Source organism: Manis pentadactyla, chromosome 8 (assembly GCF_030020395.1).
Source record: "Manis pentadactyla isolate mManPen7 chromosome 8, mManPen7.hap1, whole genome shotgun sequence".
Lineage (NCBI taxonomy): Eukaryota > Metazoa > Chordata > Mammalia > Pholidota > Manidae > Manis > Manis pentadactyla.
The window spans coordinates 96,020,424-96,046,670 of record NC_080026.1 but is presented as its reverse complement, the minus strand read 5'-3'; the positions used below and the strand labels follow the sequence as shown (position 1 = coordinate 96,046,670).

Below are 26,247 nucleotides of genomic sequence, written 5' to 3'. Positions count from 1 at the left end.
TGAAAAAGTTGCTCATGTTTATATTCAAGAGAGTTTTGCCTATGTGTTCTTCTAAGAATTTTGTGGTTTCATGGACTACATTCAGGTCTTTGATCCATTTCAACTTTACTTTTGTGTGTGGGGTTAGACAATGATCCAGTTTCATTCTTTTGCATGTAGCTGTCCAGTTTTGCCAACACCAGCTGTTGAAGAGGCTGTCATTTCCCCATTGTATGTCCATGGCTCTTTATCATATATTAAGTGGCCATATATGTGTGGGTTTATATCTGGGTTCTCTATTTCATTTTTTTTTGTAGATTCCTTGAGATTTTTAAGTGCAGAACATCATGTGTGAATAAAGACAGTTTTATTTCTTCCATTTTATCTATATTTTTAAGGGTATCTTTTTCTTGCCTTATTTATTACACAGTCTAGGATCTCCACTATGATGTTAAATAGGAGTGAAGTTAGACATCTTTGCCTTGCTTATAAGACCTGAAAAAAGTGGGAGTGATTATATCAACAACATATCTGGCTTGTAAATGACGTTGCTCTACTGCTAAGGAGCAATTCAAATTTTCTTTTTGTGTAAATTGCACACAAATAAGTAATGAGGCATGTTAAAGAGAAATATTAATTAAAATTTAATTATCTAGTGATTCTATAACATCTCCGTGTATTGACAGATAGTAACTTCACCAGTTGGGGTAAGGATTTAATAATGTGGGTAACTGTTGAATCACTGTGTTGTATAGTTGAAACCAATAAGATTGTATATCAACTATACTTCAATAAAAAATTAATTATATAAATGAATTGAAATAACAAGAGACCAGAGGCCAGACAGACATATATATTATAATAGAATATGGGAGGTAATTGTGATATAAACTAGGGTGATAGTGGAAGTGAAAAAGAAGGATCAATATAAGAAATTTTGAAGGGAGAAATGACAAGCCTTTGTGACAGGGATAGGAAAGGAGAAGAGGGGTAGGAAGGAGTCAAAGGCTATAGAGGTTTTGGATCTGGGCAATTGGAGATGCCATTAGTAAAAAAAAAAAAAAATCAGAATCAGGAGGAACTATTTTTTAGGGGCAAGGAGGTTATTTCAGATTTGGGCTTGTTCAACTTGTATGAAAGTGAAGCTATGTGCAAGAAGTTGGTAATTTGGTTTTAGCTTCCATGAGATTTGTGTGATTTATCAGACCATAAGTGATAGTTGAAGTTCTGGTGGAGAAGGGGATGAGAGCACCATGGGAAGTACCATAGAGAGGAGCAAGAAGGTCTAGTTTAAACTTTGGGGAATAACCATATTTAAGAAAGCAGCAAAGGAGAGAGAAAATGAACTGCCAGAGCAGTAGAAAAACTAGTGTTTGTTGTTATTCTTTCATCTTATTTATTCTCCATTTTCTTATTAATTCACACAACAAATCCAGGATTGTGTAGCATCAAGACAGCTAGTGTTGAGTACTGCAGAAAAGTTAAGAAAAATAAGGCCTATGGAAAAAGTTGGTAGGTTTTGAAATTAGGAGATTCCTTTAGAGAGTGATGTTCCATAAAGTAAGATTGAGGTTAAGTGAAGAAGCAGTACTATGTTCTAAAGAGATTAATGGTGAACAAGGAGAGGCAATAGTTGTAAATAAATAATTGTAGAGGCATTTCATAGTGAAAGGTAAAAAAAATATATAGAATACTAGGCATAGGAGGTAGTAACCTCAAGGTGGTCTTTGTTGCCTTTTTTTTTTTTAAGAATATAGGATATCTGTGTGCTGTTATCTTCAAAGGAAAAAAATTTCATGAGGAGGGAATATTTGAAAGGTAATAATAACAATAACTATCATTTATATAACAATTACTAGATGCCAGTCATTGATATTAACACTTTGCATGAATTAACTACTTTGAATCCTCACAATAACCAACAAGATACTGCGGATATGGTTTGGAATTACTGACATGTGGAGTGTACCAAGTAATTGAGTAATTGCTTATTGATTCATCAGTGCAAATGTAGTTTCTTTTTTTTTAAATAATTATTTTTTATTGAAGGGTAGTTGACACACAGTATTACATTACATGAGTTTCAAGTGTACAACACAGTGGTAGAACATTTATATACATAATTCTAGGTTCCAGCTATCACCCTACCAGGCTGTTACAATATCTTGACTATATTCCTTATGCTATACATTACATCCTGGTTACTAATTTATTTTACCATTGGAAGTCTGTCCTTTTTTTTTTTTTTTTTGTGAGGGCATCTCTCATATTTATTGATCAAATGGTTGTTAACGACAATAAAATTCTGTATAGGGGAGTCAATGCTCAATGCACAATCATTAATCCACCCCAAGCCTAATTTTTGTCAGTCTCCAATCTTCTGAGGCATAACAAACAAGTTTTTACATGTAGAACAAATTCTTACATAATGAATAAGTTACATAGTGAACAGTACAAGGGCAGTCATCACAGAAACTTTCGGTTTTGCTCATGCATTATGAACTATAAACAGTCAGTTCAAATATGAATACTCATTTGGTTTTTATACTTGATTTATATGTGGATACCACATTTCTCTCTTTATTATTATTATTTTTAATAAAATGCTGAAGTGGTAGGTAGATACAAGATAAAGGTAGAAAACATAGTTTAGTGCTGTAAGAGAGCACATGTAGATGATCAGGTGTGTGCCTGTAGACTATGTGTTAATCCAAGCTAGACAAGGGCAATAAAACATCCACGTATGCAGAAGATTTCTCTCAGAACGGGGGGGTGAGGTTCTAAGCCTCACCTCTGTTGATCCCCAATTTCTCACCTGATGGCCCCCCTGCGACTGTGCCTGTCTTAGGTTGTTCCTCCCTTGAGGAATCTTACCTGTCTCTGGCTAACCAGTCTTCTTCCGGGGCCATACAGGGAAATGTGAAGTTGGTAAGTGAGAGAGAAGCCTTATTGTTTGAAAAAGTTAGCTTTTTACTTCTTTGCATATTTATGCCCTGTGGCTTCTATGCCCAGCATTTGTCTTGAGGTATCTTTACCACTTGGAAGAATTATGATACTCGGTAAATTTGATATGAGGCACGAATTCTATTTAAGGGTTGTAATTAGGAAGGAAGAAGAAAAGCTATAGAAGTAGCAGGCGGAAGAAAACATGGGAAGATTGATTATTTCTTTGATATATCTTCTTGTAGAGTAACTTCAGCATGTATAGGTTTTAAGCTACTACTTAAATTGCACACACACATTAACATAATAGGAGTATAGTTACATAACCAAAGCATATCTGTAATTACCAGCCATCTGCAGTGAAACCAAGAAAACCAGTTAGGCACCTTAGGCATTTGTGAAAACTTATCTATGATATGGTGGATATTGTCCAACTGAACTTGAACAGTCTGAGAGAAATCAGACAAATTAAAACAACCCATTCCTGGGGACTGTTCACATGCCATATGTTCTTTTAACAGTAAATCGTTTGTAGTTGTAAGACTTTGGAGCGCTACAATTTGCACTTCTCCAAATTCTTGGTTGAGTTCCAACAGTATAGATCCAGTCCAATTTTGTTGTTTTACTGTATGCACAGGCCAGCTTAGATATCTCCTTCCTCATTCCCATGGCAAGTCCAGGAGCTGGTGGGATGAGTGCATCTACAGCTGTAGCAGTGCGTGGATCTTTTTTGGGGTTTTTTGATGATCATCTTCTGGCACGAGTCTTCCAGAGAGTGCAGATGTTGGAAGTTCTTTTTCATATCGTATCTTAGTTCATTTTCGGGGTAGCCCAATTAGGCTTTGATCCTCTGTATAAACATAAACAGACCCTTTGCCTACACTTTTATATGCCCTTTATACCCTTGTGTAGAACTCGTTGGAGGTTACCACACAGGAACTGCCCTTTTTTTTTTTTTTTTTTTTTTGCTATCACTAATCTACACTTACATGATGAATATTATGTTTACTAGGCAACAAATGTAGTTTCTTAAGTAAATTACAGGTAAACTGCTACATAGCGTAACAAACTACAAATATGAGGAACTTCCTTGTTAAATTGGTATCTCTGTGTAGTGCAGTTTGACTCCCTAATGTTTGGGTTACTTTTAACTTTAATCACTAGTAATGGGGCTACTGTTCCATCACTAGAAACTGAGATACTCTTCATGGTTTTTTCATTTGAATCTTTGATCAGTTAAACATGGTCATTCTTTGTAGACCCTCTAAAATGTTACTCTATTCCTTGTAACAGCCTTAGCTGTTTGCCTTTTTACAAATGCAGAGTTAAAAGTTTGTGTTTTTAAAATAATTGTAAAATTAAAATATTTTTCTAAGCATGTAGCTAATGGGTGCTGTCCTATTGTTCTTTTTATACAACTGGAAGACTTATTCCTGGTGTCCTAAAACTTTCTAGTATCCTGAGGTCCTTAAACCAAAATTTACTTTTCTACTTTTAGTCACGGCAGTTCGCCCATTTGGTAAACTCGTTATTCATTCCTTGTTTTGAAAACTGGCTAGTACTTTATCATGCTTATTGCGTTAAACCTCAGCCATTGTGTGAAAATAGGTATTGTGCTATAGTTTTATAGAGTCAGAAGACAAAGTTCAAGAACCTAAGTAGTTTGGGATTATACAAAGTAGTAAAAACATGGAATTGAACACATGTCCTCTAACTTCAAGTCTAGTCCTAGTCCTCTTTGTATAATATCACAATGATGTATATCACTTGCTCCTTACAACAGCTTGACATTATACTGTATTTGAACTCTCCTTTTCATAGAAATACTATTAGTGCTCTGTTCCATTTCATTTTATCCTCATATCTATATATTGTATCTTCATATCTGACTGACACCATATAAAATAAATAGGAAATAAAAACAAGTAGAGAATAATATGACACATAGTGTAAATCAAATATGCTTTTTTATATTTGTTTTTCTTTTTTTCTTTTTTTTAGTTGAGGATTGCCAATATCATCTGGCATGATTATTGTCTACTATCTTAATGATTTTAGTCATGATTTTGCTTTGAATCACTAATACTGTTTACAGTGCAAGATAATTTTTACATAATTAAAAATGTTTGCAGATGTCAATTCCTTTTTAATTAAAAAAATTTTTAAGTTAAAGAGAAGGTACAAAAAATAGTACAAAGAATTCTCATATTTCCTTCAGCCAGATTTACCTATTGGTAATGCTTTGCTATATTTGCTTTACCATTTTCTCTTTCCTTTTCTCCTTATGTACACATATGCATACACACATACCCCACATATAAGTAATTTTTTTCTTCTGAACCATATCAGAGTAAGTTGCAGACATTATGCTTTTTTACTTCTAAATATGTCAGTATTGCCTAAGAAGTTCTTTTTCTTTTTTAAAATAGGTTGTTAGAGCCACGTAAATAGAACTCTTAATTTACTTTCTCATAATATCTTTAGTAGATGGCATTGGAGAATTACATTGTTTGATTCTAGACCTTCAAGTTAAGTGAAATGTTTTGTCATCAGTATTTTGTTGGGCCATTTGTTACTGCTTTTCTTGGTTTTGTTCTTTTTGCCTCTCACCTCTAGTTTCTGACACACCTAGAGCAAGTGTAAGAACTTATTCCTTTACCCTGCATAATGATGCCATTCAGAGTCTGAGAATCTTTTTCTGCTACTGCCTTTTTTCCCTTTGCTCCTTGAACTCAGGGGTGTATACCATAGGGCAGGCTGACTTTCAGTAAGCTCCTAATGTGGACACTGGAAACCGTACATGCTTGCCAAGTCCTTCTGGCTGTGAGCAAAGTGGAGGCTTGGTACTTATCATTCCTTTGCAGCAATTGAACTGAAGGAATGCTGCATGGCTTGTTGGAAGTTGCTTAGTGGCCCAGAGCAGGGTGTGTATGAGGGTGTGTGTACAGAGTTAGGGTCTTAGAGTTTATGTGGGAGACATGCCTGCTAATGACCATGCAGTATCTATTGAGTACTTCCTTATGACTAGCACTGTGTAGGAGCCTTTGGAATAGTATAATAAAATACATAATTAAATCATGGTATAATAGTCAAACAATTCTAGGTCTGCCACATACCAGCTTTGATTTGAACAAGTTAGTATTTTTCAGCCTTACTCTACTCTTCTGTGTAATGGACTATCAATCTACATGATAGGGCTGTGGTGAAGAGTTAATAAAAAATGTAAGTATAATGTTTAATATATGTCTGACGCTAGTTGGTGCTTCATTTTACACAGTCATATTCAGGATATATTACTGACACCATATAAAATACATAGGTAATAAAAACAAGTAGAGGATAATATGACACTGTAGTGTAAATCAAATACAAGAATACAAATAATTGTGACACATAGATTATAAATAGTCTGGGAATTTAGAGAAGGGAGAGAACAGTCTTGTGCAACCTTTAATGTTCCTGTGCCTTGTTTTTTTTACTGGATACACTGTGGCTAATGCTAGGTGATCTCCTAGAGAATGATTAAGATAGTAAATCAGTTTTGCTTTTTTAGTGGTTCATGTAATGGTAGGAAAGAAGGGAGAAGCTTGTGGAACTGTTAGAAACCAAATTTAATGATTCACATTCTTAATTTTTTCCTTATGTGGACATGGCAGCCTTATAGGAAAACTTAAAGCTGGAGATTAGAGCATTTCCTTCCAAGGAAGGTGCTTGCTTTGGTATTTTTCTCTGTTGCCTCACTGGCACTTTAATTCATTGAAAACTGTTGGTCAATGGATGGCCTCTGATAGTGACCAAATCAGATATAATCTGAGAATTAAGTGATTTGTAACCCAAATTATCTTTCTGATCTTTTGGCAAAAATAAAACATAAGCAAACAAACAGGGGAGGAGAAGATTTAGTTCTCTTGGACTGGATGTTTAAGGACATACTACCTTGACTCACCATGACTGTTTCTTTAGGATGGGACATCTTTACTCAGAGCAGAATTCAGACGGATAAGTTGGCCCTCCCATCTTTAAATAGGCTTTTGTAGCTATGAACATGTAAAACACCTTTTAAAATTTCTTTACTCACAACATTGAAAAGAAACCATTCCAATTCCTAGTTGATAATGTACTTACTTGGTAATTTTTTTTGTTAGCCAGATTTTGGAAAGTTTTGATTTTTTCCAGATCGACTCTAGAAAATTTCAGAGAAGTTTCCCATGAAAGTAAAGCTGCTTCACACCTTTTTTTCCCTCTTTGGTTTGACTGTTTCTCTTTTTTGTTGTTGGAGGTTTTTGTTTGTTTGTTTGTTTGTTTGTTTTTCTGGAACTGTTTGCCAAGGTTTCAAGTTTATAGTGAGAGGTGAGGCAATGTTAATCTTGGCAGAACAGCACAAAAAGCCAGTAGAGTCATTAAGTGACACAAGCTTTTGATTTTTTTTTTCCTGTTAAAGCTCTCTGGCTCAGCTGGCTATTCTAGTCACAGAGGAAAAGAAGAGACTTTCTTAAGTTCTGGATGGAATGATAGAAGATGTTTGGGGCATATTAGAAAAACAGCAGCATGAACAACAACAAAACCCCACATAATTCAAACAAGTTTCTTAGCTTTGTGGAATCTGTGTCAGTTGCTTGGTACTTGAGAGTTTACTTCAGAGGATGATGGGACAAGGCAATAAAAGGCGAGGAGGGTTGCATTGCTGCTTCTTGCTTATCTGTCTGCCTCTCCTTCCAGTTGGAAAAAACTTCAGTCCACAAGAAGCATTACAAACAAGCCTAAGGAACACATCCTACCCTGATCTGGATTCCACGGAGTTGAGGATTACAGCCACTTCACCACGATTTTATGGAGACAGTTCAAGAAAAATAGAACGAAGCAATAATTAAGGATTTCTCTGTGTTATTCCTGTGCCATGTTAAATTCTGGGCATTGCTAGGAGTAAGTGGAAGACAGTTCTGTCATGTGGATCTGAGGATATCTGTGTTCCTTGAGCTACATATATGATATTTGGAAAGTTGTAAACTCAAAATTTTTCAACATAAGTTCATTAAGTTCTGGATTCTCTTTCTATTACGAACTTCAGTAGACAGAAACTCCCTCCCCAAAAGATACAAAACCTTCTTTACATTTTCAGGCTAAATGTGAATAATAATGTCTTGGAAAAGAAATTACTTTTCAGGGGGCCGTGGTAGTGTACAAGGGATGTTTGCTCCTCGAAGCTCCACCTCCATAGCCCCCAGCAAAGGCCTCAGCAATGAGCCGGGGCAAAACAGCTGCTTCCTCAACAGTGCCCTGCAGGTAAGGGTAATTTATTTCTTTTTGGTGAACTTTGACTTTAGTTGCTGATGCTGTATTTCTGATAACTCTTTTAAATATAATACTTGACCTCTCTGAGGTCAGTAGCCTGAGATAATTACTTCAGTTTATTTGTATGATTTTAGGCAAGACACTTTATCTCTTTGAGTCTCAATTACCTAATGTGTAAAGAAAGGGGATTAATAATGATAATAGAAATAATAACTGTAACTAATACTACTTATCTGCCTAAAGAGAGGTATATGGACTAGATGATCTTACTGCTTGTTCAGTGATTTTTTTTTTCCTGTATGGTGTCTACTGATTCCTCTTTTTTCCTTTTGAGACCAAGGTGTCTTACCACCCTACTTGTTTTCCTCTAGTATAGAAAACATAATTCTTTCCACAAGTCAAAGACTTTCAGGTATATTATTCTTGTCTCTTATTATTCAGGCTCTTAGTGCACACACACTGAATGGAGTCCAGTCTTGTCCATTTCTTCATCTCCTTCCTCTGAAGTCTCCTATAGTGGCTCATCATTGGTGTATGGTCAGATGAGTTTGAACAGAGCTAGTGGAAAATAAATTCCACTGAGGTGATTATCTATTGTAGATTTTCCCTTTTGGTGTTGCTTCCTACCTAGCAATCTAAGAATCTCAAAACTTCCTGTGTATCTGCTCAGCTTCATTAGGGCCATAGACCATTCGGTTTATCCCCCTTGGGATTACTTTCAAGTAATTACTTTCTCCTCTTTTCTGCTTTTGGAGTAAAAGTAAGTGAAATTTCCCATCCAAGATAATTATGCTTAGGTAAAATATTAGTTTTACATCTCATATATAATGAGAAAATAAGTTGCTATGAGAGAAGAGACAAAACAATGTATTTGGTATAAAAAGCACTGGAGTTAGAAATTAGGAGACCTGGATTTAGTTTTAGCACTTCTGTAGACTAGCCTTGTGACCTTGTACTAGTCACAATAGTGTTTCATTTTCTTCCTTCATAGTATAAGAATCTTGTCAAACTTGTTGATGTTATGAAAGTTTCATTCTCCCTTTTAAAAAATCCTGTGCTGCCAAGCCTACAGAAAGAGCTTAAGTACCTTCCCTAATTACTCTACAAATTTCAGCAGTTGGGTGGGTTTGGTTAGGGTTTTGTTTTTTTATTCCCAGAAGATGCATGCTAGGTCTTTGAGTGATTTTGCATGAACTATACTTTTGTAATTTAGAAGTAGGCAAAATAGAGTGTTGATATAGGTTGTGTTGTGTTTACCTCCTTTCTGGCTATAGTCCTATTTTTATAATTCTTTTTTATGTTCTATCTATATTGTCATTTGAAACAATAATATAAATCACTTTCTGTTCTATTTTCTGGCACCATGTGGCACATATACTCAACATGCATATACACATGCTCATATGTATTTCCTCTATCTATACTTACAGACTGAGTCATTGATGGTTTTGGAGTACCTATCATAATTATGACACAAATCGAAAACAATTGATTCTATGAGCTAATATTTAACTTTTTATATGAAAGCTGTGTTTGCCACCAATGTGTTGGACCATTATATTTATTTAAAAAGGTGTTACTTCTTTGTGAGCATAGTGTGTTTCCAAGAACTTTTGGAATACGTACCTTGAGACATGTATATAAGAAGAAATTGCAGAGGTATACTGTGATCTGGGGTTCCAGATTTGTAGTTCTTTTTCATATATGATACCATTTAAATGTTTTCCAGGCAAGCATAACTTCCTAAGACATTATGCTATATGTTACACCATTTTTTAAATTCAAGTATCATTGATATATTTCTTTTTTAACTAAAGTCCATGGTTTATTCAGATATCCTTTGTTTTCGCTTAGTGTATTTTTCTGCTCCAGGATACCATATGTACATTTACTTGTCATGTCTCCTTAGGCAACTCTTGGCTGTGACAGTTTCTCAAAATTTCCTTGTATTTGAATATCTTGACAATTTTATTAGTCAAGTATTTTGTAGGATGTCCCACTATTGGAATTTGTCTGAAGTTTTTCTCATGATTAGAGTGGGGTTATGGGTTTTTGAGAGGAAGACCATAAGTAAAGTGTCATTCTCATCACATCATACCTAGGTTACAGACTATGAATGTGACTTATGACTACTGATATCACCATTATTTTTTTAAAATTCTGTTGACTTAAGGAGGCCACACCTCTCTCAGAAAGGTCCAAAAATAGAGAACTCTAACAAAGACAAAGTTTCACACTACAATTCAAGCTTCTAAATAAGTTTTATAGTATTCTTGCTTTTCTTGTGGACCATTAACATAAATCTTTACTCTATAGCTTTTAACCCATAAATTTCCTCTTCAGGATCACATTTGATATACCATATTTTCTCTGTGTAACCTTCCTTCATGTTCAAAGTAATGTATTTTCCACAATTTGGTCATGTGTCTTTCTTGTTAGATTCCTCTCCTTTTTGACATTTGTTTTATCCTTCTATACTAGAAGGAGCTTTTCTCTTGGAAATAAAATAATCTTCTGCAACCATCTATGTTTGTTTGAACTCTTGAATTTAAAATTAAATGGTGGCTTTTTATAAAGTAATAAAGTATTTTTTATTCTTTACCAGGTTTTATGGCACTTGGATATCTTCCGGCGTAGCTTTAGGCAGCTTACAACTCACAAGTGCATGGGAGATTCCTGCATCTTTTGTGCTCTCAAGGTAAGTACTTCAAATTTGTTTCTTCTCATTATCATAGGTTGTCAAATGACCAATACTAAGTTGGTTTGGTTAATCAGGTGATGCTAAATAATTTCTTACTGAATTATCTGCCTGTGGTTTAGTGCAAAGGGTGAGCATGATTACTTTTGGTTGCTTTAACAAATTACTACTTGGCTTCAGTAGTCTGTTTTTCTGAACCGTTTTGCCCATATAGCTCTATTTAATGTGCTAGGATGCTATTCAAATGTGCTTAGATGTTGACTATATACATGAAAAGCTAATTCTAAATTTTCATTTTGAAAGAATAAATAACCAAGTGTTTTTAATGGAATCAACTATTGTCTGTGACAAACTTCTTATTGAGAAAAGCCAGTACTAAAATTTTCCCATTTCTCCATTCCCTAATGTTTCCCATTACCACATCTAGTAAATTCTTTATACCAGTTCTCTACCCCATGATCTGATCCAGCTTTCTCATTTCTCAATAAAATGAGACTGAGGATTCATTTAGAAACAAAGAAAATGGCTAAGGTGAGAGATTTCTGACTCAAAGATTTTAGGTATGCTGCTAAAGAGGAAGAACTAGGGTGTGTAAAGGGCCCATTCTCCATCACTTTTTTGGCTTTTCCAAAGTGTAGCTTCTCTGTTTTCTCAGACCCTGTATACAGTGGGTTATTTATGGTTGGGTGAGTCTGAGTTCTGAGTAAGCATCCAGAGTCCTTTTTTGGACTCATGAAGTCTGAATTCTTGGTATGCCACAGGGATGCTTGGATATGATCAATTACATTTTAATTTTGCTGCTTTTACATCTTAGAATAGGAATTGTGACCAAAAAGTCCAGAAGAATTTCCCAGTTATATATATTTTTTGCAACAACTGAATCAAAACAATTTTTTGACCAGTATTACTTCGGAGTTTCAAGTCCATGAAGGGAAGATATCTTTAGAAAGAGATAACTGAGTCTTCTGAACCCTTTGCTACTAAGGTCATGGACATGGTTTTTCTACCCATTGGAACCCTTGAACTTTTAGAAAAATACAGAATGTAAATTCTTGGTTAATTGAAGAATTTTAATATGAAAAATTTTTTATTAAAAAATAGAAAATTTTAATAAAACCAAATCTTGTACAAGTTGTAATGTTTCTAACTATGCCCATTCAGACAGAAGGCTATTCACAAGAGCATTTGGCCTGAATTTCTGAAAGGTACATTGATGTTAAGTATCTAATTTTAAATGAACAAGAAATACAATTGTTCTTTGGTCACAAGGCCAAGGGAAGTCCAGTTCATGTTCCTAAAACAAAAAACCAAGGCATGATGCTTGGTTTTAGTCAAGACAAGAAAACAAAGGAAAGACAGTTGTTGAAAAGGAAGCAACAAAGTTGTCATTATTTGCAGATGATGTGATTGGCTATTAAAAAAAAAATCCCAGAGAATCGATCGATAAAATCAGTAGAATCAGTAAGAGAATTTTAGCAGGTTGTGTGTAAGATCAAGATACAACATTTAATTGCATTTTGTATACTAGCAACTAACAGAAAATGTAGTTTAAAAAGAGCTCTTATAATAGGAACAAAGTATATAAAATAGATATGAATAAATCTAATAAAAAGTTGTAAGATATTGATGTAAAACCCCCACAGAGATCCAATAGATTGAGTAACCATAAAGTGAATATACTTTTAACATCTCTTTAGAGATACTGCCAGTCCAAATAGAACACTGCCAATACCATTGAATTCTTCCTCCCTTCTTTCTCAATCACATCTCCTTTCTCCGAGGGGCAGCCGTTTTCCTAATGTTTGTGGTAATCACTTCCCTATTTTACTTGACAGTTTTACTGCCTATGTATCCATTCTTAAACAACCTAATTAAAAATATTACCTGGTGTGTGTGTGTGTGTGTGTGTGTGTGTGTGTGTGTGTGTGAGGTCAAAGTATGTATGTATGTGTTTATTTTTAATGTGTTTAAGGATTTTTGTGTTTATTTAAGTATAGTTGACATTATATTAGTTTCAGGTATACAGCATAGTGATTCAAATTTATATACATTATAAAATGCTCACTCAGAAAGTATAGTTATCATCTGTCACCATACAGTTATTAGAATATTATTGACTATATGTCCCATGCTGTACTTTTCATCCCTGTGACTTATTATTATTATTGTTTTTTATTTTTTTTTTTTTTTTTTTTTTTTTTTTTTAATAATTATTTTTTATTGAAGGGTAGTTGACACACACTATTACATTACATGAGTTTCAAGTGTACAACACAGTGGTAGAACATTTATATACATAATTCTAGGTTCTAGCTATCACCCTACCAGGCTGTTACAATATCTTGACTATATTCCTTATGCTATACCTTACATCCCGGTTACTAATTTATTTTACCATTGGAAGTCTGTCCTTTTTTTTTTTTTTGTGAGGGCATCTCTCATATTTATTGATCAAATGGTTGTTAACGACAATAAAATTCTGTATAGGGGAGTCAATGCTCAATGCACAATCATTATTCCACCCCAAGCCTAATTTTTGTCAGTCTCCAATCTTCTGAGGCATAACAAACAAGTTTTTACATGTAGAACAAATTCTTACATAATGAATAAGTTACATAGTGAACAGTACAAGGGCAGTCATCACAGAAACTTTCGGTTTTGCTCATGCATTATGAACTATAAACAGTCAGTTCAAATATGAATACTCATTTGGTTTTTATACTTGATTTATATGTGGATACCACATTTCTCTCTTTATTATTATTATTTTTAATAAAATGCTGAAGTGGTAGGTAGATACAAGATAAAGGTAGAAAACATAGTTTAGTGTTATAAGAGAGCACATGTAGATGATCAGGTGTGTGCCTGTAGACTATGTGTTAATCCAAGCTAGACAAGGGCAATAAAACATCCACGTATGCAGAAGATTTCTCTCAGAACGGGGGGGTGAGATTCTAAGCCTCACCTCTGTTGATCCCCAATTTCTCACCTGATGGCCCCCCTGCGACTGTGCCTGTCTTAGGTTGTTCCTCCCTTGAGGAATCTTACCCGTCTCTGGCTAACCAGTCATCTTCCGGGGCCATACAGGGAAATGTGAAGTTGGTAAGTGAGAGAGAAGCCTTATTGTTTGAAAAAGTTAACTTTTTACTTCTTTGCATATTTATGCCCTGTGGCTTCTATGCCCAGCATTTGTCTTGAGGTATCTTTACCACTTGGAAGAATTATGATACTCGGTAAATTTGATATGAGGCACGAATTCTATTGTTTTTTATTTTATAATTGGAAGTTTATACCTCTTTAAGTTTCTGTTTTTGAAACTTTATTTTAAATGGAATGATTCTGTATTTGTGTGGTGTATCTTCTTTAGCTCAGCAATGTTTATAAGATCATCATGTGTGCAGGTTGAGTTCCTTTTCATTATTATATGGTATTTCATTGTGTAAATAAACCACTGTTTGTTTATCCATTCTACTGCTGGTAGTCATTTGGATTATTTCCAGTGTTTTATTTTTATGAAAAATAGTGCCGAAAACATTCTTTTATATTTATCTACACATGTGTACATATTTCTTTTGCATATATGTCAAGGAATGGAAGTCTTGGATCATAGAATATGCATATCTTCAACTTTTTTAGATAATGCCTACTCTTTTCTAGTATTTCCATGTTTTCCATGTGGTGGTACTACTGTATACTCTGACCAGCAGTATTTTCCTGGAAGTTGAGAAAATTCAATTCTGCAATTCATATGACAAACAGGGAAGAATAGACAGGACATTTGAAGAATAATAACAAAATGAGTGCCTTGCCTTGTGTATCAGTCAGATTAGGCTAAATTATTTTGTGGTTATAAACTAAAATCTCAGTGATAAGTATACAAAAGATTTATTTCTCATTCACATTGCTTGTCCGCTGCAGGTTAGTAGGAAAATCCTACTGATTATAGTCACTCAGGAACTTGGATGCCAAACTACAACCAAGTTGAATATGACTTGGTGCTAAGCCAGAGGGAAAAAAGAGCTCTGGAGGGTTTTGCACAGGCAATTAAATGCTCAGCAGGTCACTTCATTGAACAGTTGATCATATGGCTCCAGTGAATCATGGGGAGCAGAAAGTCTGATCCCGTCAAAATCCATGGCAGAGGGAAGAACAAGAAATATTTGACAAAACAGTACTACTGACTGCCATACTTTGTTAGGTATCAAAACTTATAAAACTATAGTAATTTAGACAATGTGGTATCAACGCAGTATGACTAATAAACTATAGAACAAAATAAAGAGTTCAGAAACAGACATGGAAACTTGCTACTTGCCCTGTGAATGAAAGGAGAAGGAGGACTTTTCAATAAATGGTACATAGGTGATTTGCTACCCCTATAGTAAAAAAAAAAAATTAGATCCCTTTCTCATATTATGTATACCAAAAGTAAGAATTTCAGATTTATTAGAATTAAGCTGTGAAAAACAAAATTTTTAAAGTTTTAGAAGAAAATATGAGAGCCTATTATGACCTCAGCAATAGATAGGATTTATTAAATAAGACATGAAAAATGCAAAGTTAAAAAAATGGATACATTTTACTACAGAAAATTCAAGAACTTCTGTTCATCAGAAAACTCCAAATGAGTAAAGACACAAGGCTACAAACTGGGAGAAACTATCTGTTATACATATATAACCAACAAAGGATTGCTATCCAGCATAGAACTTCAGAGAACTATAAAGAATAAACATAACTGAGTCAGCAGGAAAATGGGTACAAGACATAAATAGGCATTTCTCAGAATAGGAAGTCCAAAAGACCTTAAGCATATGAAAGGTGCTTACCCTTTTTTAGTAATCAAAGAAATGTAAATTAAACCATGCTCTTCAGATTAATAGAAATTTAAAAATTGTTACCTAAAAGGTGGGATAATGAGAACTTAATATACATTGCTGGTTGGAATATAAATTGATCCCACTATTTAGGAAAAGTTTGTCATTATATTTGTTAAGTAAAATTAACCTAGCATTTACCTACCATTTAGTAATTCCATTCCTAGATATACGTGGTAGAAAGCTTCTTTGCACACACATACCAGGAGATATATTCAAGAATGTTCAAAGTAGTATTTTTTGTGGTTACAGAAAATGGAAACAACCCATTCCAACTATAGTAGAATGGATTTTAAAATTATGCTTTATTCCCAGAGTAAAATAAATACTGCATAGTAGTGAAAAATGAATAACCTGTAACTACATATATCAACTTGGATTAATCACAAAAACATTACAATGAATGAAAAAAGCAAGTCACAAAATACTACATAAATTATGACCATTTAGATACAAATAAAAAACAGGCAAACTAAATATGTTTCAGGGATATATACATGTGATAAAACTGTAGAGAAAGAGGAAATGATTTTCACAAAATTCAGGATAATGGTTACCTCTTGAAGGTGGAGGGGAAAATGTAATCATCTGGGGAGTCCCAAACTCATAGTTAATTTTTTCATATTTTAAATTGGATGGTGGGCACTAGAATAATAATTTATCATTCTTTGCCTATATATGAAAGTTATGTTTGTTCTTTACTTGGATGATGATTTTTATTATAAATAGAGAAAAGTACTAAAGTACACTAAAGTGTAAAGAGGAAAGCTGAAAGTTGCCTGAATTCCACCACAGAGATTTTCATTTCTCTTTATGTCTCCTCTCTGGTCTGTGATATTTCTAGTAGAAAGTCTTTTTGCCCACTGTTTTAATAAAAAGAGTACTTTTTTTTTCAGACCCTAAATTACCTCTCTCTCTCTAGTATGTTCCTATTTCATTTTTTCTAATCTAAAAATATCCTTAAGTATTACTTTGAAGTTATTCCCATATAACCTTGAAGTGAATCCCAATTGTGTTTTAAATCACTTAAAAATGTATGATTATAGACAGACATCAAAAAAACTAATTTCACACTTTCTTTTCCCTTTCTTTCCTTCCCCAGGCACTCTTCATTTCAACTATAGTAGCAGATGGTGCTCTTGTCAAGCCTACCATTTAGACATTGCAGATGTCATTCACTTTGACACCCAAAACAATAACAAACAATAAAAAACACAACACATCCCTCTTAAACCAAACCACATCCACCTTTCAGAACTCCAATTCAGAAAATTATCTTCATGAAATTTAAAAAATACTATCTCTATCTAGATCCATGGTTGTTTGACTTAACAGTGGTTAGCATGGCTGAATGAGTTTTGGGAAGGTGGCTTAGCTTTCTTCCCTCTGGGTGTTCCTGACAGTGCCTGGAGTATAATAAAAACACTTACTTTTTCTGGGTTCATATTTTCTTTTAGTAGTTCTTGGATTTTAGTTAAGTCCTTTTTCTTTTTCTTTTTGTCTTTTATGCATTCTCTCACTAGTGTCCTATTTAATCGAGATTTTCATGTTGTGACTTTTGACCTCATGCTTTAGTAGGTCTACTAACTTAAGCCTTCATACTTCATTTAGTAAGGTTGTGTGTGTGTGTGGCTGTGGGTGGGAGGGTTGGCACTTGATGGTAGGAAAGATCTGCTGAAGGAAGAGTGAAAGAGTCTGTCAGCAGAGCATTTATCTGATATCCTGCAGTTACCTATTAACTTTGTGGTATTCTAGTGTGGATGTGATTCTATATGTATATTTAAATGTCATTTTTTTCTCTGTCTCCTATTTAAAAATTTGAGGAATGTTTGGTGAGGGTAATAAGAATTCCTTTTTGCTGGTTCTTCATGACCTGTTTACATTCTTTAATGCTAAGCTTGATGCCTAAAATTCTTATTTCATAGATGTTTCTCAAAACAAGAAGCTACAAAATTCCTGGATTTCAAGTACTGTATAATAACTTGGCAGTTTTGTAAAGTTAGAATTCTTTGTGTTGGAGCATAGAACCTAATATTAAGGACAAAAAGAAACATGAACATGTTCCTAGATGAATCAGAAGCTAGCCAGCTTTCCCTTAGTCTGATATTTGGATGAAGGACTTGCCCTTCCAAGTCTGGCTGACAGATGCACATCCCTGCTCCTTCCCCAGTTGTTTACTTTAACTTGCACCAACACTTAAAATGCATTTACTGTTGGCCTTATGTAAACATACCTTTTTGGCATGTCTTTGTTTAATAGTTTTGTTTTTTTCTTCTGTTCTGTGAATATTTATCAATATCCCTGTGCCTTGTGATCTTCATTAGGTACCATAGTATATGTTTTATCCAGCATGTAATTGCTTATGGTGGTTCATACACAACGTTTACAATAATGTATTTCTCTGTTGGTCTTGCAAACAGGGTGTGTGTGTGTTGCTTGATACTAAGTCCCTATAGTAATTTCAGCCTTGAAATCTTGCATGCAAATTATTAATGATGACTTTTATTAAAACAATTTGTGTCAGTGTCTTTCTGCTTACTTTGTCTTTCAACTCTGACTTAGCAAATAGATTTGTGTGATAATTACCCTGTGCCTTCTAAAACTCAAAATCTATTCACGTCTAGTGCTACTAAAATAATTTTCCTGACCTAAACTTGTTATGCCTATAGCCCAAAGCTCTTATTTATTTAAGTTGAATCTGCTCTTATACCTCCAGCCCCCAGGGTATGACTTGACTTTGGTGTTGGCTTATTTATTTATCTCTGTCCAGGGGAGGAAATCCGTCCTCTGTACTTAGTATGCCACAAAGATTTTGTTCTTCTTCCAGGGATTGTACTAGAGGCTTTGCAGTGCCAGGATGTAGAACAGAGTGTTTTTTGTTGTAGGCAGAGAAGAATGCTACATTGATTGATTAAATTCAACAAATACTCTCACTTAGTGATTTTTCTTTTAAGAATACTAGTATAAGGCATAAAAGCTGAGGCATGGTGGTGGTGATGGGGGTTAGTTGGAAAGGAAATAGATTTTAGTATATAAGGAGTCCTGGAATTTAAGTCTGTATATGTAGAGCAGTAAGACTGTTCCAAAGGGACAGGAAAGTTTGTGTTCTGCTGATAGTCCACCTGTTAACTGGGGGGATATTTGAGAGTCCCGAGAATAAATCCCTTAGTATTTTTTGAGTGTGTACAATATAGTTGGTCCTCTATTAGGTACTAAGCATAAGCACATGGAGTAAAAATGATAATATAAGAAATAAAAAAATAATATAAGAAATGACTCATTGTTCATTATCAATCACCTCTTTTCTTTTGTAGATTATAGGAATGGAAGGTTCTTCATTGTCCTGTAGTCATGGCCAGTATCAGAGAAGAGTAGGCCCATTATCCAGATCTGTTTTAACTAGGAAATTAAATTTCTAGTATGTTCCCTGGAAATTTTTAGCTAGTAATAAACATTCTTCACATAAGGAAGGTATGTCCCTGTGTCTAAAGCAGGTTCATCTACTTGAGTTGAACTTCCTTGTTTTACTTACCTATGGGATATAATATCTGTGTGGTCATTTGATTAACCTTTCTTAGTCTTAAAGTCCCATTAGGCTGTACCTAAATATTCTTAACTAATTTAGCCATTGACATGACTTGGACAGTATAAAACTGTTTATTATACTTTTGAATTTTGGAGTTAATAAATTTACATGATATTCAAATAGAAGGGTAAGACTGCAAGTAAAAATACAGTAGATCATTATGATTCTTTCCAGAGTTTATGGCAGAATCTGAAACTTATACAATCTCAAAATATTTGAGCATGTCCAGAATTGTCCCCCTTTCCATTTCCCCCGTGGGGTAAGTGATTATGGTATTGATTCTCAAAATTTGACTTGAATACTGTTGGTGATCTATAAGGTCCTACATTTTTTATATTGGCAAAAATTAGCAAACTGACTTATATTTTGTACAATCTCAAAGTTAGTGTATGATTTCCCACCAAAAGTAATACATCCCTTGGTGAATTTTGCTTGTCTCTGCTCTCTGTCTCTCTGTCCAGTATCTTGAATTCTTTGTGTTTCTCTCCATCTTTGTCTTTGCATGTATGTGGGGGTCTGTCTGTTTTTGCATAGGTAGCAGGAATGAGTGTGATAGGTGGCTTATGATAGTCTTTAACTTCACTACTGGAAGTCCAAAGTACTGGGCTATGAACTGAGTGCAAATAAAGCTCTAAACTCAAGGAAAAATTACATTGGTAACCAAATTTAATTTAAAGGAACTGATATAGGATATGCAAATAATTTTCTAATCAAGAAGTCCACAAGGCAGCCATTTTTAGATGAAAGGTTAACAAATCCCAAGGGAGATAATAGCCTTCCCCAAAACTGGAACAGGATTTTCTATTAAGCTGACTATATATTTGATGACACTAAGGAATTGTTATCACCCTTTTCTGAGTCTGGTAATGATATTATGGTTGTTTGTTTATTTTTTTAATCAAATGTACATCACAGTAGTTCAACAGTCCCCCTCTCCCTCTCTCCGCCTCCACCCATTCCCCTCCCCTTTGGTAACCACTAGTCACTTTTCAGTGTCTCTGAGTGTAATACTGTTTTGTTCCTTCTGTTTTGCTTTGTTTTTATATTCCACAAATAAGTGAAATCATATGGTATTTGTCTTTCTCTGCCTGGCTTATTTCACTGAGTTAATACCCTCTAGACCACCCATGTTGTTGCAAATGGCAGGATTTCTTTTCTTTTTTATGGCTGAATAATATTCCATTGTGGGTATGTACCTCATTGTCTTTATCCATTCATTTATTGATGAACACAAGTTGCTTCAATATCTTGGCTATTGCAAATAGTGCGGTGATAAACATAGGGGTGCATATATCTTTTCAAATCATGTTTTCTTTGGATAATTTCCTAGGAGTGGAATTACTCGGTCAAATGGTATTCTGTTTTTAGTTTTTTGAGGAACCTCCATACTGCTTTCCACATCGATTGCACCAATTTGTTGTCCCACCAACAGTGTAAGAGGGTTCCTATTTCTCCGCATTCTCACCAGCATTTGACTTTTGGATAGTGGTCATTCTAACTGGTGGTGTGAGGTGATATCTCATTGTGGTTTTAATTTGCATTTCCCTGATGATTAGTGATGTGGAGCATCTTTTCATTTGCCTGTTGGCCATTTGTATTTCTTGGAGAAATGTCTGTTCAGGTACTCTGCTTATTTTTTAATCGGGTTATTTGTGTTTTGGGTGTTGAGGTGAATGAGTTCTTTATATATTTTGGATGTCAGCCTCTTATCTATGGTTATTTTTTAAAAAAAGAATTACTGTTAGGGGCATATCCTAAAATATTTACAGATGAATGTCTGGTATTTGCTTCAAAATGATCTGTGAGTGGGTATGTGGCTGGGTAGTACATATGAACTGAGATTGGCCATAGGCTGATCAGTGTTGAAGGTAGATGATAGGTACATGGGAGTTTATTGGGCCATTTTGTCTACCTTTGTATGTTTGAAATTTTCTGCAATAAAATGTTAAAAATTAAAAGTTATTGTTTTGAGGGTCAAAGTGGTAAACATTTACATATTCTTCCCTCTCTTGAAAGAGAACATAAACATTCTTTTGAACACACAAAACCAGTGAAAGTTATTTTTCCAGTAGTCAGTGACTCTCAAGAGATAGTAACTCATTCATCTTTCTTTGAGGGGGTTGGGTTTACAAACAGGCTTAATTGGCCACATTTAAGTTATGATTTATTTAGGTCCATGATTTCCTGGAGGTGTGGAGAAAAGGAGTGATTACGAGAGCCAAAATGCTGAGCAATTTGAGAAGTCCAGATCAAGAAGAGATACCCGAAGGACTGACTTAGTAGCACTGCATAAAGTGTGTGATGCCTTTGCAGAAGGTATTGCTGGACACCTCTCAGGGATGAATAGGACTCGTGATTTTCCAAAGACCTCGGGCCCATAAAGCATCAAATTTAGTGATAGCTCTTCTTCTTGACCCCGTCTCTACTTATGACTTCCTTTAGATGCAAGGTTAGGAAATACTGAGAGAGAAATAAACAGCTATTCACTGCCTACAGACAAAAGTCTGTGTTTTAAGGAAAAAAAAACTTAAGCAACAGCTGCATTTGTAGATGCCAAAGCACAAAGACTTTCTGTCTGTATAGTACTTTTATTTTATTTACATGGTTTTTACTAATCCAAATAATTATGTGCTCATGTGGGTAGAATTGTTTGTTATTTGATCCAAGAGAGATGGGTGGGGAAGCACCTGCTTTTAGGCATTAAAGTCTTGTTGCTTTTGCACTGTATCCAAGAAAATAGTTAACAGACAGAAAGTAATTTACCTTTTCCTGAGAATGAGAAGACCATTTTGGTTTCATCCTGTGAAGAAGAGCAGAGAGAAACCTCAATGGTGGGTTTTCTCTGTTTACTGAAATAAAACCATCAGGGACCCCACAGGGAAAAATGATTCCTGGGTTTTGGTTTTTCCTGCTGTTTCTCTCTCCTTGCCATAGAACTCAGCAATTGGAAGAATACCAGTTTTTGTTCTTATTGGTGCTACCACCTGTTCTTAATGCTGAACTAAATGTTCTTGGCTTTCTTTGGTGTGAACAGGATCTCCCTCTGGGAAAGGTGGGAGGAGGGTGAAACAGAGAACAGGAGGAAGCCCGTTCCAGCCCTGTGTGAGAGGGACACACAGGGGTTAGTGTGCTGCCCTAACAGAGGGGCTTTGTGCTACAGCGTCTTCCAGAGCTCCAGCTCTACAAATGCATGCTGGGCGGGCTCAGGCTGCTTCATCCCTGATACACTTGCTGCTTCATAACAATAGGAGAGCAAGAACAGTAACCATAATTAAAATAAAATAAAGAAGATGCAGACAATCTGAATGCATTCACATATTCAATGTGTATAGAGAAAGCTGCCTGAAATTAACAGGTGAGAAAAGAGGTTGATGATACTGAACACAAGAACCAGATCTCTTGTTGCATATCCACTGTGTGTGCAGGCAGAGCTCAAATGTTAGGTCTTTCCCTTTTTGTGCTGAAACCCTCGTTTTATCTAAGTCATAGAAAGTTAGCCTCTCTTGAATAGGAGCAACAGAATAGAGAAGATTTTAGTCTCCTACCCAGATCTCAGAGATGGAGCAAGTAGCTCAAGGTAGAAGCATTCTGACCTGAGGCCCATCTTCAGCGTAGGTCAGTGGCAGAGAGGCTCCTTAGTAAGCTAAAATGACTCCCAAGTAGAATAATAAAAATAATAATAGCTAACTCACACTTAGATAGTACTCATCATACTGCCAAGCATTATCTAAGATATAGACAGATAAAGATACAGATAACTTATTTAATCCTTCAGTAATCCTTAGAAGTAAAAGCAATTACTAATTCTCATTTTGTGCTGGGCTCAGCCTTTCAGTAATAATGCTAGAAAATGCCTGGGGGTCCTCACCTGGGCCCCATGAGCTTCCCACAGACATCTCTCCTTTCCAAACCAGTACTATGAGTGGACTGACCATTGTGGTTCTTACTATGATTGAAAGACATCCTTCAGCAACAGTCATCAGGAAATCATGGGGAAAAAAAGGGGTTATTACCTGCAAGACCTGGAAATTGCACAGCACACCTGGGGGCCACACAGCAAGGTTAAGAGGAGAGAGAGAGAGCGCGCACGTGAGAGCGAGCAAGCGAGCACTCCTGGCTGGAGGGTTTCTGTTTTTCTTGGAGTTGGGTGTAGTGCTAGGGTTTCCACTTACTCTTTATTGGTGAATTTAAAACATAAGAGCAGGAATTGAAAGCACAAGGAAGAGAGAAGGCAAGTGGCCCAAATGGTCAGTTATCAAAATCAGGCAAAATCTTTCAAACAGAGGAGTGTCATTAGTGTTGGTGGCCTGGCTCTTTATCTAGTGGCTAGTTACTTTGTTTATTAGTAATAACAAATTTATTTGTCTCTAATGACAGCCTCTTTGAAATGGATGCCTGGGCTATTGAAGCTTAAGTTAGGCACTTGGGTTACAAAAAAGAAAAAAAGAATAGCTGTCAGGGTTTTACAGTACAATCCTCTTTTAACAAAGAAAATGGAAGCTTAGAGAAGTTAGGTAACTTCTGTAAGGTCATATAGATGCTAAGTTAACAGGGCTGGGATTTTGAATCCAGATAGTCTGATTCCAGAATCCATGCTCTTAACTATTATTACTCTGTGCCATCTCTTAGTGGAGCCCTATCCTTTCTCAAACAGGGTCATCTGAACCACAGAACACAGAAAGTGATTTAAGTGACTGTTTCCTTAATTCTCTCTAGGATGGTTAACATAACTAGTGCTATGCATAGGAGAGGAGTTAATTCATTAGGAATTGTTGATGTCTTAGAATTTTAGGACTTAAAATTCTTTATTTTTATTTTTATTTTTTTATTATTAAGGTATCATTGATATACAACCTTATGAAGGTTTCACATGAGCAACATTGTGGTTACTACATCCACCCATATTACCAAGTCCTCCCACACACCCATTGCAGTCACTGTCCATCACTGTAGTAAGGTGCTATAGAGTCACTACTTGTCTTCTCTGTGCTATACTGCCTTCCCCGTGCCCCCCCTACATGTGTGTTAATCATAATGTAGGGCTTAAAATTCTTGAGGAAACCTGATTAAGAAAGACTAAAGGGGCTGTAGTTTACAAATATATTAACTTTCCTGGAATTAATTTCCCATTCGTTTGTTTCTGAACCAGTTTTAGACTCTGAACAAAGGATCATATCTCATCCATCCTTTGCTCTAGAGATAGAGCCTTTCTTTGTCAGCAGTAATGTCTTACATTAACATTTAGGAAGAGCAGCAGGTTGGGATATGATAGTGGTCACTAAATTTTGCCAAACTGAGGTTATTTTCTTTCAGCAAATCAACTGGTCAGACCATCATTATTTGTAGAAGCAGTCACTGATTCTTTTCAAACCTTCCTTACTCTTTGTTTATCTATATTCCCCCATTTCAAAGTCCCATACGTCACTGGCAGATAGCCAGTTGTCCTCTGAGAGTGTTTAGCTATGGATATAGATGTTTCCTTTTGGTCTGGTGTAAGAGGTCACTGATAGACATGCTACTGTCAGCAACAAATTATGGAAGGTTCTGCCCTGCCTTTACCTGATCTTATAATAGACTTGGGAAAAACGTATAGGTTAATCCCAGATTATAACTAGAATTTCTAATTAGAATAATAAAATATATTATTAAGATAAAATTAAAATATTAAAGTAAATGAGTACTTACAATAGATTTCCCTCCAACTCTTACCTTATTAAATAATTCTAAATATGTATTGCTAGTATTACCTCCTCCACATCATATGGAATCCTTTATAGGGAATTAATAGTATGTTACACAATAAAATTATTCTTGAGCTGCTGAAGGGATAGATGTTCAATGTGTGTGAGGGGGGATGATGCTAGTTGGAGAGTAGAATGAGGGAGAGTTCTGACTTAAAATCAGCAGATGAGGTTTAGTCTGATTTTGCTCTAACCAGTTAGATTACCTCAAGAAAAGTTTCCAACTTTTCAAGGTGATTGCTTATCTGCTTTAAAAAGGGGATTTAGTAATGTCTTCGCTTAATAAGATCTACCTATGTCACATGATTCATTCATTCATTAAAACTAGTTATTGGTTGCCCTCTAAATGCCAGTACTCTTCTAGGTGCTAAGAGGAGCAGGGAGCAGGGAATTAAAGGACAAAAATTTTTATGCAAAATTATACAAAAAATACTTATATTCTAGGGAGTGCAGTCAGAAAACAAGCAAAATACATGGTATGACAGATAAAATAAGTGCTACAGGGAAAAATAAAACAGGTATGGGTGGGAGGTTTGGGGGCCGTGGGGGTGGAGCTTACAGTTTAAAATAGGGTGATCAGGAAATATTATGTTGAGAAGATAATAATTTGGATAAAAACCTGAAGGGAATGAATGACTGAGCTGCTGATAGGTCAAGTAAGATGAGGACGAAAAATTAACCATTCCAAGTTGGTGAGGCCTCCGATTCTTTTTTTTCTTGTAGGTGAGTCAGCTTTGGTGTTTTTTTTTTGTTGAAGCATTGTTGATATACAATCCTATATTGGTGTCAAGTGTACAACACAGTGGTTCATCAATTGCCCATATTATTAAATCCTCACCCCTATTACTGCAGTTACAATCTGTCAACATAGAAAGATGTTACAGAATCATTGCCTGTATTCTCCATTCTGTACTACTATCTCCATGACTGACTTGCACTACAATTGAGAATTTTTGTGCCCCTTTATCCCACTCACTCACCCCACCTCAAGTCCTCCCCCATGATAACCACCACTCACTTCTCAGTGTCTATGAGTCTACTGCTATTTTGTTCACTTTGTTTTGTTTTGTTTTTATATTTCATAAAAAAGTGATATCATATCGTGTTTGTCTTTCTCTTCATGGCTTAGTT

At 35.3% G+C, this 26,247-nt stretch overlaps 1 protein-coding gene across 40 annotated transcripts in view; it reads left to right on the top strand.

Moving 5' to 3' along the window:
* Positions 1 to 26,247, top strand: part of USP54 (ubiquitin specific peptidase 54) — a 160,241-nt gene that overhangs the window by 88,224 nt on the left and 45,770 nt on the right. For 23 of the 40 annotated variants that reach the window (XM_057505978.1, XM_057505975.1, XM_057505982.1 and 20 more), the window contains 3 exons: positions 1,730 to 1,797; positions 7,364 to 8,205; positions 10,820 to 10,912. In XM_057505978.1, coding sequence (XP_057361961.1) covers positions 8,059 to 8,205; positions 10,820 to 10,912 — 240 coding nt within the window. In that variant the 5' untranslated portion in view covers positions 1,730 to 1,797; positions 7,364 to 8,058. Of the gene's footprint in view, positions 1 to 1,729; positions 1,798 to 5,029; positions 8,206 to 10,819; positions 10,913 to 26,247 lie in introns of those variants that run through there. The other 17 variants (XM_057505999.1, XM_057505991.1, XM_057505992.1 and 14 more) reach the window with 4 other exon arrangements.